The sequence below is a fragment of the Rhinoderma darwinii genome, chromosome 1 (assembly GCF_050947455.1).
Source record: "Rhinoderma darwinii isolate aRhiDar2 chromosome 1, aRhiDar2.hap1, whole genome shotgun sequence".
NCBI lineage: Eukaryota > Metazoa > Chordata > Amphibia > Anura > Rhinodermatidae > Rhinoderma > Rhinoderma darwinii.
In genome coordinates, this window is record NC_134687.1 from 273,819,249 (window position 1) to 273,834,005 (window position 14,757).

At 41.7% G+C, this 14,757-nt stretch overlaps 1 protein-coding gene across 1 annotated transcript in view; it reads right to left on the reverse strand.

Moving 5' to 3' along the window:
• The window catches only part of LOC142760935 (phosphatidylinositol 4-phosphate 5-kinase type-1 gamma-like), an 87,422-nt gene that overhangs the window by 52,853 nt on the left and 19,812 nt on the right, over positions 1 to 14,757 (reverse strand). The window contains exons 7-8 of the mRNA XM_075864114.1: positions 13,865 to 14,164; positions 4,446 to 4,651 (exon numbers count right to left, since the gene is read on the reverse strand). Coding sequence (XP_075720229.1) covers positions 4,446 to 4,651; positions 13,865 to 14,164 — 506 coding nt within the window. The remainder of the gene's footprint in view (positions 1 to 4,445; positions 4,652 to 13,864; positions 14,165 to 14,757) is intronic.

The window sequence follows — 14,757 nt, forward strand, 5'->3', positions numbered from 1 at the left end:
AAAAAAAAAAAAAAAAAAAAAAATATGAACGTAGATAGTCAAATGACTTCTACAGTACCTGCTTTTAATAATGGTGTACATAGAATTAAAAAATAAAAATAAAATAAAAAGTGACCAATAATATCAAACTATAAGAAAAGTGGAGATACATTATATATGGCGAAGTACAAATTTGTCCTCTTCCTGACTGCCATCAATCAATGCTACAAGTATTATACTGTATCTCTGTTCATACCTATATGTGTACCTTGTTATACAGTTTCATAGTTCTATGCTATTTGTATTCGCCACTTTGCAAATAGTAAAAAAATCAGTATCGTGTTTAACAGTTTGCGAAACGACATTGGTCTGAAACATTGCTGCACTACCAACGTATCTAAGTGCAGATGCCATGTAAGGGCCTGACCACACGTAACGGAATTGCTGCAGAAAATGTCTGCAGCAATTCAGTTGAAAGTAGCACACATTCTGCTGCGGAAAAGACGCAGCATTTCCTGCGTTTTTTTACGGCAGAAAATGGCGCGTATTCTGGCCACTTTACGCAGTAGGAATGAACATGCTGCGGTACGAAAAATACGCACTGCAGGTCAATTTCGGGTCAGAATATTTACGCAGTGTGTGGATGAAATTTGTTAAATCTCACCCACTTTGCTGCTACTGTATTATGCTGCGTATGGCCAAGCCCTAGGGGTTAAGGGTCATGCTTGATACAAAAATTCGGGATCCCTGCTAAAAAAATGTTTTCCTCTATATGGGGACTATGGTAGAAGGTGTCAGAACTGGCACAGATAATGCAAATGTGACAACGAGGGAGGTCTTCCTGTTGAGATGTCCCATGTAGGTGTGCTTAAACCTGATGGCTATATTGTGTACGGTGTGTGTCAATGTGTCATTTTTTGCATATGTATTACATGCTTACCACTGTAAGTTTCCTTACTTATATACGAGGTGTATTGTATAATTTCTTGGAAACGTAATAAAATATTATTGGATTTAAAAAAAATAATAAATTAATTAAAAAAAGGGATCTCTGCTCTTGTGCACATTAGCTGTGGCAGACGTTGGATAAAGTATACTTATTTGGCATTTTGCTCTACAGAGAAAGGCATCTATAACACTTGGTCACAATGAAGTTCAAGAAAACAAAAAAAAAAAAAACGCGGTCTCATCAAGAAATCACATGATAACGCGTCATAACCAGTATAAAGCCAACACTTTAATATTTCTGCTGAAGCAAAAAAACATTAGAAGTAGGATAACAGGAACTTAATCCTTTAGGGTAGGAACACACACACAGCGGATTGTCCGCAATGGATTATCTGCGGAAAATCCACAGCGTATTAGAGTAGCAGAAGTATGGGTGAGATTTCAACTAATATTGTCCGCACACTGCGGAAAAATACACATAAATTGACCTGCGGTGCGGTTACTTCAACCGCAGCATGTCAATTAATGCTGCGGAGATGCAGCTCTTCTTTCGCGGGTTTACCAATCGAATTCAACGAGGTGCTTAAACCCACAACAAAGCAGCGTATGTTGCAATATTTGCGGTGGAATCACAGCGAGGCCACCCAAAAATAGCAAGTAAGAAAAATAAATAAATAACGTTATACTTACCCAGAGTTCTCTGCTTCTTCTCCAGTCAGGCCCCCCTGGAAGACATTGCAGGCCATATCAACGCTGCAGCCAATCACAGCATCACATGGCCTGCAACGTCATCCCAGGAGGCCGGACTGTGCGCCGAGAAGAGGGAGTAGGCAAGTATGAACGTTTTTTTTTTCTTATTTTTCCGGCGCCGATTCGCCACAGAAACCCCGCCAGAAAAACACACCACAATGTGGTGGCATTCTATATTTTTGCCAAGATCTATTGACTGCTTTGCCTGGCCCCATGCAATGCATCTTTTTTTCTTTATTAAAAAGGGTTAATCAGTGTGTTTGGTGTAACTTTATAATTAGTTTTTATTAAAAAAAAGACTTTACTTTTTAAGATACAGCTGCTCTGTATTCTCTACATAGAGCTACTGTACCATTCGCTAAATCCTGTTCCCGTCAGGTCTGTGGGACTGACGGATTCAGGTGTTTGTATTATTTATACAGAACAGCTGTATCTTTCGCAAAGCAGCTGTATCTCAAAAAGTTATACTAATTTTTAATAAAAACTAATTATACAGTTACACCAAACACACGGATTAACCTTTTTATTAAAATAATGCCATTCAAAGGATTACATAGCAGGTTGAAACAGGTTTTCCTTCCCTACTGTAGAAGTAGGATTTAGGGGACTTCATGGACAAATCTAGACAATCGCGACAGAGGTTCCAAATAAGAGGCTATACGGACAAAACACTAAGATATGCATATCACAATGCATTATCCAATAATAGAACCAACTTATGGTGGGGGAGGTACCAGCCCCGATCAGAATAGTGGGAACTTATGATAATAGATATAGGGAGATCAGGACCATATTTCAAAAGTTCTGGCGGATTTTAACTGCTGAGATCTTAACAAGGCAGCTGCCCCTTACCCACTGATCACATTTAGAAGGGGTAAGAACCTTGAGGACCGTTTAGTTCACAGTCATTTTACCGAGTGCTCACCACTGATCGGATGGCTGCCCGACACACCAACGGGAACATTTAAATGTGGATCCTGCAAGGCACGTAAATACATCACTAAAAGTAATACATTTCAGACTGCGGCCACAGGATAAATTTTCAAGAACAGGGAATTTGGAAACTGTAAGAAGGGGGTTGTATACATGGCAACATGTACCGGACCACAAAATTACGTGGACAAAATGATACGGGAATTCACGAGAAGAATCCTGGATCACATTGGAAATATCCGTAGAAAAGAAGATACATGTCTAGCAAGCCACATGCGAGAGATGCACAACAATAGAGAGGAAGAAATTACATTACAAGCTATAGAGGCATTAAGATTGTCTAGGTTGCCTCCACGATTTGACGGACTCCTACTTCAAAAGGAACGTAGACGGATTTACTGACAATACATTAAGCCCGGAGGGTATTAATGATTATTTGTCATTTACCAGCTTTATATAAAAAAAAGTGTGTAGACCTAGGTCCATCCTCTATTTATGTCCTTTAGATGGGACAGATTATTCACATAACACGGTCTCACCCTCTCCATAACTCTGCATTAGACAGTCAAATAAAGAATCTAGAATGCTTTAACTATAAACATAACTAAGTTTAATCTTTGTACATCGGTTCCTGACAAGACTAAATAGCCTACACACACTATCAAAATTTGCATCCCCCGCTAGATGTAACTATGATTGACAATTCAGGTCACTGTATGGATGATTACTATATGTCTCGACATGGCTCCATCCCCCGCTAATGTGGAGGGAGGGTTTGGCGCTATGTCTGATCCATGCCAGTGATGGGGATGGAGCATGCACGGTCACACAGTGCAGCGCCGATACTCCAATCACCACCCCGCACTTCATCTAGGGGAGGCCGGGTCTTAGCCAGTCAGTGGTTGGGTGTATCGGACGAGCCACTTACAAACAGGGCGGGACATGCATTACGTGCGGTGTCCTCTTATTGGTTAGCACATACAGGGGGGGTGCACTTCGCCTTTTATGACGGAGTGTTCTGCCGCTAATCGCGGCTAGCAATCTATGTCCACGCCACTAATGAATCAATGCTCCTATTACATTGTGCACTTAGACTTCTAGAATGCTAGAAGATCTAATAAATTAATTCTGCAGGCCCCTGAAAATTTAAGGCACATATATAAAGTAAAGAAACGCGTAGGGCTGATATTTGGTAGCCATATAGACAAGTGTGCTCCAATAGCACTGGAACTGGTCACTCTGTACCTGGTGCAGGTGGTCAGGATTGCAGAGTTTACAGAAACAGCCCAGTGCTTACGATTACACAAGTGGGGTCATAGATCTCTACTTGTATTAATACTGTAAAGGAAAAGATCTACTATTACACACACAATTACTTTAAATCAACAAGTGTCAATGTAAAGTGCGAAAGCACTTGACAAATGATTACTGATACATCTGTATCGTCATTCGGTTCATGCAGATATACTGAATGAACCAAATATTAACGGTTATATGGTAACCGGGAACAACAATATCCCGAAGAGGAGGAAGAAGGAGGAAGAAGGAGGAGGAAGAAGGAGGAAGAAGGAGGAAGAAGGAGGAAGAAGGAGGAAGAAGGAGGAGGAAGGAGGAGGAAGAGGAAGAAGGAGGAGGAAGAGGAAGAAGGAGGAAGAGGAAGCTCTGCCGCTTCGGGCCAAAAAGCATCAGTCAAAGATGTGCTCTCCTGCCAGCCCACTGCACCAAACAAAAATTGCTCTCCTTCTACAATGTAACACTGCTGGATCTTTTCAGGAGGTGTCATTTGTAGAAAAATGTGGATGCTGTAGAAGAATATGCTCTATATAGTAACTCACGTGTCATCAGTATCTATAGACTCCCCACGGGCGGCTCCCCCCTGAATGGATTCCATTGCTGTGGAGTACAGTGCCTTTTGTGCCACTGGACGCTTTTCATCAGCTTGACTGTGCGCCCCGTCCGCTTGCCTCTCTTTTTCCTGTTGCTCTAGGTTGTGCACGCCTAAAAGAAGGCTGTAATCCATTATCTTGAAGCTTTCTAAAACCTGGGGACGGATCAAGGTAATAAGATGCCACTTCTGCTTCAGGATCTTCAAATAATAAAACATGACTATTAATAATTTTCTACTTCCCCAAAACAGTACAAGACACCCACCCACATACATACCGTACCATTAGGAAAATATAAATCCTTACCATAGTGCAAGATTCCATATATTTACCACTAACTGTTCTCATGGTCTTTTAGGGGGTCAATTCACAAAGTAGCGGTTAGACATATATAACCGTCAGTAGCAGATGAATTATTTTTTTGAACTTATGTTGACTACAAAAAGGGAGTCTCCCTGCAGTATAGATATGCTAAATAGATTTTTTTTATATTGCTGGTGAAGGCATGTGTGATTAAAGCATAGTCACACTTGGATCAAGGTCACTTGTGGAGGAGGGACGGAGAACACAAATTACCTCATGACCACTTTATTCAAGGAAAAAATGTGTGTCTCCCATTAAGCTCACACAACCCCCACAAATGTTCTGAAATACATCTATGACATTAATCTTACGTAGGCAGAAAACCACGTTGACAAAATAAAAATTTGTATCTAAAACCTTTGATATGAATACCATTGTGAATCTGAAGCCCTGCCCAAAAGTGGCACATGGGCCTTATAAATATTGTGTTTAGCCCGAACACATTTTTCCAGTCTATCTACTCCAAAAAGCTTATATAAATACAGTGATAAAACGGCCCCAATCTGTTTCTATGCATGGTGCAAAACCTAAACTAAAAATCGTCAAAAATTATAGACAACATCTATGAAACGAACTTCAGTGTTATTTTTTGCTTTTACGCAAGAAAAAAAACCAAAAACTACGTTTTAAAGGATCCTGGTGACTTGGAACTCCATTGGTGAACTGTCATTTCCAAAGAACACAGAAATGGAGTTGGAGCGGTGCTGAGGACTTGGGTTTGTTTTTGAAAAGATGCCGTCTATGAAAGTTTTTTAAATCATGTACGTTATTTAAATTTAGCATTTTGAAATAATAGAAACAGACAAACAAACCCTCCCCAGTGGTGCAATACTTTGCACAGGCTCTACAAATGTATTGGCGCATGCCAGTATAAAAAGTGAGAACCATGTAAACAATAAAGAGGCTCCTTCAATCAGACGATTCGCAGAGGTGCTGACAGTCAGACCCCCATCGATCTAATAACCATTTAACTTTATGTTGGTTAAAGGGAAAATTGTGCAGCCAGTTTTCGGCAATACGTTTTCTGGCCATCGCTACCTTTACTGGCTCCAAAGCAGCTTGATCTTCAAACTTAGACCCTGTTCACATCTGCATTAGAGGCTTCATTAGGAGCCTCCATCGCAGATTCCGCTAAAAATACCAGAAGCAATAGCACAGCATGCTGCGCTATGGTTTATGGCAAATACACGGACACCTCGACGAAACCTTTTAAGTTAACGTGTTCCATCGGGTGCTGGTTTTCTCCGTTGTTCAACGGTACCTGCCCTTCCTGTCAAATATGGGACAGCCTGTGTGTGTGCGCGCTTCACGGTATTTGTTTCATCTACAATATTCTGCCATTGCTCACGTAGTTTTATTAGAAGGTACTGGTATAATTTAGAGATAAGGCCAGCCGAGCCTTCCACATTTCCAGCCATATCTAGAATAGGATTATAGGCCACTGCTCTAATTCCATTAGCCATTTCTCTATTAATCACATATCTTACCTGAAGATACTTGTAGAACTGTTGAGGTAATTCGTACTCTAACAGAGAGAATGGTTTAAATACGTAGGATGCAACGAATGCCTTTAAAAATTTCCAGCTGCCCAAACCTTTAAGACTAGCCAATTCGGGAAGCCATGGCGTAACCTAAATTTGAGCTTGGGTACAGTCCTTACCCCTACCTAGCAAACCTTGCATCTTCCTCCATACCTTATAAATCATTTTTTATGGGAATTCGTTTAGAGCGAGTTGTGAATTTGAGCGGTTAGAGCTTCAAATAAAATTAATTATCAAGGAATATTGTTCACAGCATTAGAAGAATTGTTCAGCAGTCCCAGACAGCTAAGTAATAAGTTCTTGGGTCAGTGACCGCCAGACCACCCTCCTTCTTGTTTTTTTGTGAAGTTTCTTCTTTAATGCTAGCGTTACCCTTGCGCCATATCAAAACTCTGAATATGTGGTTGACTTTATGAAAAATAATAAATAAATTGCTGACAGAGGAGATATGCAGCATATATGCAGGGGAGTTATGCGGTATATACAACAATTGGGGCATCCATTTTGTTTAACCCCTTCAGGACACAGCCTGTTTTGGCATTGTGGACGCAGCGGATTTTCTTCAAATCGGACATGTGTCCATTTATGTGGTAATAATTTTGGAATGCTTATGCCTATCCAAGCAATTCAGAGAATGTTTTCTCGTGACATATTGTACTTTATGTTAGTGGAAAAATGTGGTCGATAAATTCAGTATTTGTGAAAAACACCAACTTTGAGAAAATTTGCAAAAATTTGCATTTTTCTAAATTTAAATGTACCCGCTTGGAAAACAGATGTTAATTAGTAACAATTTTTTGTAGTATTACTATTTCCCATATATCTACTTTATGTTTGCATCGTTTTTTGAACGTCCTTTTATTTTTCCAGGACGTTGCAAGGCTTAGAACTTCAGCAGTAATTTATCACATGTTCAAGAAAATATCCAAAACCTATTTTTTTTTGTGGACCAGTTCAGTTGTGAAGTGGTTTTGAGGGCCTTCTATATTAGAAACCCCTATAAAGTCATCCAATTTTAAAAACTGCACCCCTCAAAGTATTCAAAACCGCATTTAGAAAGTTTCTTAACCCTTTAGATGTTTCACAGAAATTAAAGCAAAGTGGAGGGGACATTTATAAGTTTCATTATTTTCTTTAGAAAATCCATTTTAATCCAATTTTTCAGTAACACGGAAGGTTTTATAAGAGAAATGCAACTCAATATTTATTGCCCAGATTCTGCAGTTTTTAGAAATATCCCACATGTGGCCCTAGTGCGGTAATGGACTGAAGCACAAGCCCCAGAAGCAAAGGAGCACCTAGAGGATTTTGGGGCCTCCTTTTTATTATATAAATTATATTTATAATTTATTATAATTTTAGGCACCATGTCAGGTTTGAAAAGGTCTTGTGGGGTCAAAACAGTGGAAACTCCGCAGGACTACACCATTTGGCAAACTACATCCCTCAAGGAATTTATAAAAGGTGTTTTTTTGCTGAACGGGTGGAATTAGACCGTGAAAATGATAATCTAAATTTTTTCCAATAAGATGTAAAAATGATGACATTTTACAAGGCATTAAAAATAAAAAAGAAGAAGCACCCCAACATTTGAAAAGCAATTTCTCCCGATCACGGCAATATCCCACATGTGGTAAAACTGCTGTTTGGACACATGGCAGGGAAGAGGAGGGAAGGAGAACCATTTGGCTTTTGGAGCTCATGTTTTGCTGCAGTGGTTTTCAGGGTGCCATGTCACTTTTGAAAAGCCACTGAGGGACCAAAACCCCCCCAAAAGTGATACCATTTGGGAAACTACAGTCCTAAAATAACTTACCTAGGGGTATAGTGAGCATTTTGATCCCACAGGTTTCTTGCTGAATTTAGTGGAATTAGGCCGTAAAAACTTCTATTGTTTTCTTTACAGCGTTCACCGTGGGCTATAAATTACATTTTTCCTTTATTCTGCGGGTCAACGTGATACCGTACGTAGTCGCTGCGGGGTGCCGATATTGTTGTAACTCCTTAAATGCGGCGGTCTGTATTGACCGCCGCATTTAAGGGGTTAATCGGCGGGATCACGACTGTGATCCCATCAGACGTGTTCCCTCGGTACGAAGGCTGCTAGTAGCAGCCCGTACTGGGAGATTCCGGGCTGTGGGGAATGCCTGTGCGCTCAGTTAGGAGCACACGTAGATTAACTGGCTGCAGGCACAAGGACCAGCGCTGCAGCCCGTTAATCTACATGGAGTGGTTGGGAAGGGGTTAACGAGGTTGGTACAACCTATCGCAGATCGTGTCCGCTTACACCAAGCCTCTAATTTTTGGCCTATTTTTTAGCATAAGGGAGTCTAGATTTAAGTGTTCATACTCATGGCGCAATAATGACGTAGATACTCATTCCCAAAATATTTATTAGTAGACGTACACTGTAATAGTATAGTTTCTCAATCTAGTTTAAGGTGTTGTGCATCAAGTAAAATCAGCTCCGATTTATTCCAGTAAACGGCCAATCCAATGTATTGGCCTTATGTTTCAACAGTGAACGCAACATCCCAGCATCTCCAAATAAAAGCAGCATATCATCATCGCAGATGGCCATCTATTCCTCTAAGCCATCACACCAAAAACATTAATATTAGAGTGTGCCCTAATACATGCAGCCAGTGGCTCTATGATATTTGCAAAGAGAAGGGGAGACAGGGGGAGACTGTCATGTGCCCCTTCCGAATGCAAATGCCTCGATTAGATCATTATTCACCCAAACGCTGGCCCTATCTGCAAATGACAACATTGGGAGCGCGATAGAATCCAAATACGTTAAAATAGGTTTGGGCGTTATTTGCAACCTGGATTTATATGCATTTTTACAAAAGTTGTAAAGAGATACCCAATTTTACCAGGACATCTGTAACTAGCTTCTCGGCTGTGGACCACAGCGGAGTAACGAAGGACATAGCAATTTGGGAGCTAGCAATTGTTGCAAGCATATGTCCTGCTCTTTCCCCTGTTCATAGGGAAACTTTCATAAAAAAATTATTGTCCTCAGCCACTTAAAGAATATAGGCTTATAGTGCCTCTCGTGCTTCCCTCTAATTTGCATTATGCATTTCATCTTGTTGAAGACAAGCGGTCTCAGTTTTAGATGCTCTCCTACAAAGAATTTCCTCAAACAACCGGTTATTTTTTTTTTTCTTCCAGCTAATGTTTTAATAAGGTTCCGCAGACTGGTCTTCAAAGTAACCCATACCACTTCATGGATTGCCAACAAAAGGTTAATGGCAAACAGAATTTCGTTAATTGGGAACATGTCAATACAAGGCAAATAGTTATAAAGAACTGGAGTGGCATGAGAAAACACGTATATATGGATGATTAACTCTCCAAATGTCTATCAATAAGAGTAAGCATGAACATTATACATTAACCACTTGCCACACCATGACATAACTGTCAATCATTGCACAGGGCGTTCATGGGCCATTGCCCGCTACATTTGCTGCGGGTGTCCGTTCTGCATTACAGCTGACATCTCGCACTAACAGCCCTGATTGGAAATAAATACCAATTCTGGTCGCGTAACGACATAGATGCTGCGGTCAATATCAACCGCTGTATCTAAGCAGCTAGATAGAGCGGGGGGCACACACTATCACTCCATCAGCCCCCCTTCAATGCGATCACAGTGGTAATGATAGCTCCCAGGTTTGCCATCTTGTGATTCTGCTAAGGCCTGCCAGAGGCAGCAGTTTTCCCCACTAAGAACATTTATTATCTATCCTCGGGGGTCCCGAACTCTGGATTTTGAATGGAGTGGCGGTTGAGCATGGCCTCTGCCACTCTATTCAATTTCTATGAGAAAGGCGGATATTGCCAAGCGCTGTACTCGCCTGTTTGTCGGCCCCATAGATATTGAATGGAGCGCTAGCGGACATGCATGACTACCACTATAGTCAAAATCCTCCGCACTGCGATCGTGCAGAGGGGAGGACCGGGGGTTTGGGACCCCTGTTCTAGTGATCAGTGGGGTTCCCAGTGGTGGGATCCCCAACAATTATACATTACCTAGGTATGAAAACTACAGCTCCGCATAAAACAAGCCCTCACAAATTAGTTTTCACTTTGTAAAAGTAGTAAGGGTATGTTCACACAGTTTTTTGCAAACAGAAAATTCTGCCTCAAAATTCTGCTTGGAATTTTGAGGCAGATTTTGATCTGCCTGCATGCGATTTTCATCTGCTGCAATTGAGCGCCACGGGCAAAAACGCAGTGAAATATGCTTTCACTGCCTCCCATTGATGTCAATGGGATGTCAGAGACCTAAACGGCCGAAGATAGGGCATGTTGCTTCTTTTTCCCGCGAGACAGTTCATCTGCTCGCGGGGGAAAAAAAAGCCTCCACCTCCCATTGAAATCAATAGGAGGCGTTTTCGGCCGTTTTCAGTCAAAAAACTCTGTGTGAACTAGGCCTTAGTCATCCGTAAAAACGAAACCCAAAAACAATGGAATTGCTGTTTTTTTTTTCTATTCCACTGCTCAAATATATATATATATATATATATATACACACACACACACACAATAATGGTACAATAAATTAAGGCGCTTAAAAAAAAAAAAAAAAAGCATTCAAACGACTAGGTCAAGCAATATCTAGATTTTCTTTACAGCCCTTGGAAGATGGGGAGGCGGAAATAACGAAAATTAAAAATGGCTTGGTCCTGGCGCAGTTAAGTAATACGCCAAATATAGTAGGTGCATCGTTTGCAGATAAATGGTCTAACCGTAGCCTATCCCATTATGAATGGGTTACTAAATTCAGCCATAAGTACCAGGGGCACATTTGGCGCCTTCTCCACAAATAAGATTTTTTTTCAATTTTTTATTTTTTTTTAAAGACCACTCTGGAAAACGGGGGTGGACTGTACAGTGCAATTAGGATGCAATACTCAGCAAATATTTAGCAATATAAGCAAATGTATCTGCCCCCTCTGCCCAATTCTTGAGTTATAAATAGAAAAGGGAATAGACCAGTGAATGAGAACGCTCACCTTCATGGACACACAGCTTCTCAAACTTTTTCTACTGCTGTCTCCCCACCCATGGTCAAAGTCTGTGCCAAAATGAGATTTACATTTCATTGTTCTCCTGAACCTTGTATAGCATTAAGATAAAAACAAAACAAGTCAATTATGTTGCTAAACCAGATATTGGTGCAACCAGAGAGAGGACACTGCAACTTATAAATCACTTGTCAAAAGGGCTTCCCCTGTGTCACACCAACAGCTAGAGGGCACCTCACAGTTTGAGAAGCACTGCCCTAGAATATCCTGTGTATGTAGCATGGAAGGAAGACCTAATCTACGATCTATTCAAAGGACAGGTAATATCTTTAGTAAAAGGTGTGTCTCCTGTTGGCGGGCCACTGTCGGATCATAGGGATAAAAAAGGCACACCGTTTAACATGCCTCAGACATTCCAGGATATCAATGTCCATTTTTTTTTATCCATTTGCATAGTTTTAGGAAGTGGCTTGTGCTAGGGGTGAGATTCTCGTAAAAGATATTATATCTTATCAGTGTAGCTAAAAAACAGTACCAAAGTTCCTTTCAAACTCGACCCATAAGGTTCCTAGCCTGCCTTTAACAGGACAGACTGAGGCACAAATCTGCCTTGAAACGTGGCAATGTAACGTAGGGTATTATAGCAGAAAAATTATTATAGCGGTGTGAGAGTCCAGCTGCCAAATTACACGGTTATATTTCACCATGGGTTTAGAAGGGTTTGAATAGCCCCGATAGGATGAACAGATTATCAAATAATAGTCATTCAAGGAAAACAAGGTACTTCTTATTGTGCTACACTACGATGTCAAAGTCTGTGTTTCTTTAGATCCAGCCAGCTGAGCGCCTCTAAAGCTTCTTCGAAAAAGTGTGCGGTTCCCAGAGCCGCCACTCGTAGCTTGGCTGGGTACCACATAGCATATGGTGTGGTAGATTTCTCAGCCACCTTTTGACATCTTGAAATTGGGGTCTTCTCTTTTGTATCTCTACCTACCAAGCCGGAAAGAAGGGGATTTTATCGTTGTTGATGGTAACCTGCATGAGCGCTCATGCTTTTTGTAAGGATGATGTCAAGGTCCCTATAATGTAACAGCGTGAGCAAGACAAGCCACGGTGGGGCCCCCCCATCAGGCAGTGGGCATGTACGGACCCCCTGTGCCCACTCAGTGTACAGCGATGTTTAAGGCCTCAAGCACACCTTAGTCAAATGCTTCAGTGTGGGTGTGTGGGTGTGTGTGTGTGTGTGTGTGTGTGTGTGTGTGTGTGTGTGTGTGTGTGTGTGTTGGAGCTCTTCTAACAATGATGACGCTCTGACACGGCCCCACGTGACTGAGGGCTTGCTTCGTGTGCTGTTCGTGAATATGACCGCAAGGGGCTATCACATTGCCTATTACTTGAGTCCCGAGCAGAGCAACAGCTAGCTCTTTGCTCGGGACTGTAGCACTGCTCCAGACAGCCATATTTGGTCAATTCAGGGGTTTCCCCATCGCTGTAGTTCCCGAGCAAAGCACTAGCTGATGCTCTGCACGGGACTCAAGCAATAGGCCATGTGATAGCCCCTTGCGGTCATGTTCACGAACCGCACATGTAGAGCTCAGTCACATGGGGCCATGTAGGGGGGGGGGGTGTCATTATTATTAGAAAAGCTCCAGCACTTACTGAAAATTCAGGAGGTTTGAACGGCACCATTTAGTACAGAATTTTTAATTAAAGTATATTAGTAAGTTACTTAGTTTCACATAAATATATTTTTTCAATGCAGTTTTTGGTCGCCAGATAAACCTTTAAGTCTATGTTAGCAGTTAGAGTAGGCTGAAGCGTGTTCTCTGGGTTGGCTATGATCAGAGCCGCGCCATTTTCTTCCTCTAGTCTTCAGCATCACACTCCCCCCCCCCCCCTCCCCAGTCATTGTAATTTCAGCACTCTGGTAATCTAGAGCGTAAGCAAGAGAGATTCTAGAAAACTTTTCCAGTCTAGCTGGCACCTCCATGCAGCATTCAGCAGCCTGTGCCGCAAAGGTATTGGCGCCATCTGGAGCCTCACAATTTCTGCTGCCTGGACCGCCTTTGTTTTTGCGGGTCATGCTGCAGCTGGACTTCAGGTCCTTTTTAGAATACTTCCTACAAGGTAAGCAGTAAAAATGTGGCACCTGTGACTGTTGCACAGCCCAGGGACAGGACAAAAGCAGGATAGTAGTGGGAGCCCTCACAGCATGCGACTGAATACACGCCTCATAAGCCAAGACATGCCTCATAAGTGACATTCTAGTATGCAGAACAGGTTTTTCCTTTTAAAGCTGGAATCATTTAAAAAAAAAAAAAAAAAAAAAAAAAGAATTGATTAATGTCCAGCAAGCTGAGAAAAACCGAACTAGCGAGTAGGAAAGTAGTCAGGAAATCTAGCATACTGGCAAACAACTTACCAAACAGTCTCTCTGCAGGGTCTTAACCAACGCACTGAAGGTGTCATTGTCGAGGAGCAGTCCCTCTGGTGACTCCTGAATGAAATCTAGGTCTTTGTACGTAGGACTACGTTTCTCCCTTTCTTTCTTGGATGCCCGTCTCTTGTAAGTGGAACCCTTCAGGTCATACTTGTAATGCATACGGACCACTCTTGGCAGGATATTATTCATGACCACAACACGGATATTCTTTCCACCAGACTGCACACAGTACAAACCGTAGAACTTGGGCAGAAGTGTTCGTGGGTTCTGGTTCAGGTTCTGTTTTAATGAAATACAATACAAAGACTTCAGGAGACAAAGAGCTATGGGGGTACTTGAAAGAGCCTGTTCACATCACGGTTTCCGTCGGGTTAACCCCTCAACACAAAGGCAAACGGAAACCTAAGCTTCCGTTTCCCTCACCATTTATATCAATGCTGATTGAAACCTAGCTAATGATTTCCATCACCGTCACGACAGGGTTCCGTTGTTCTTGACTGAACCAATAGCGCAGTCAACTGCGCTATTGATTCCGTCAAAACGACAGAACCCTGTCACAATGGTGACAGACGGAAATCATTAGCTAGGTTTCCGTCACCATTGAGTTCAATGGTGAGGGAAACGGAGGTTTCCGTTTGCTTTCCGCTGAGGGGTTAACCCATCGGAAATCTCAGACAGAACCCCTCAATGGAACACAGATGGTGATGTGAACACCGCCTAATATCTTCTGCTCATAACAACAGAATATTCTATGTCTTTATGGGGTTAGCAAATGTTCTTATTAAAATAGGGTTATAAAGTTTAGACATTTTACAATACCCCGATACCATTTTTCCACTAAGAACAACTATACAGGTAAGAGTGTGAGGAGG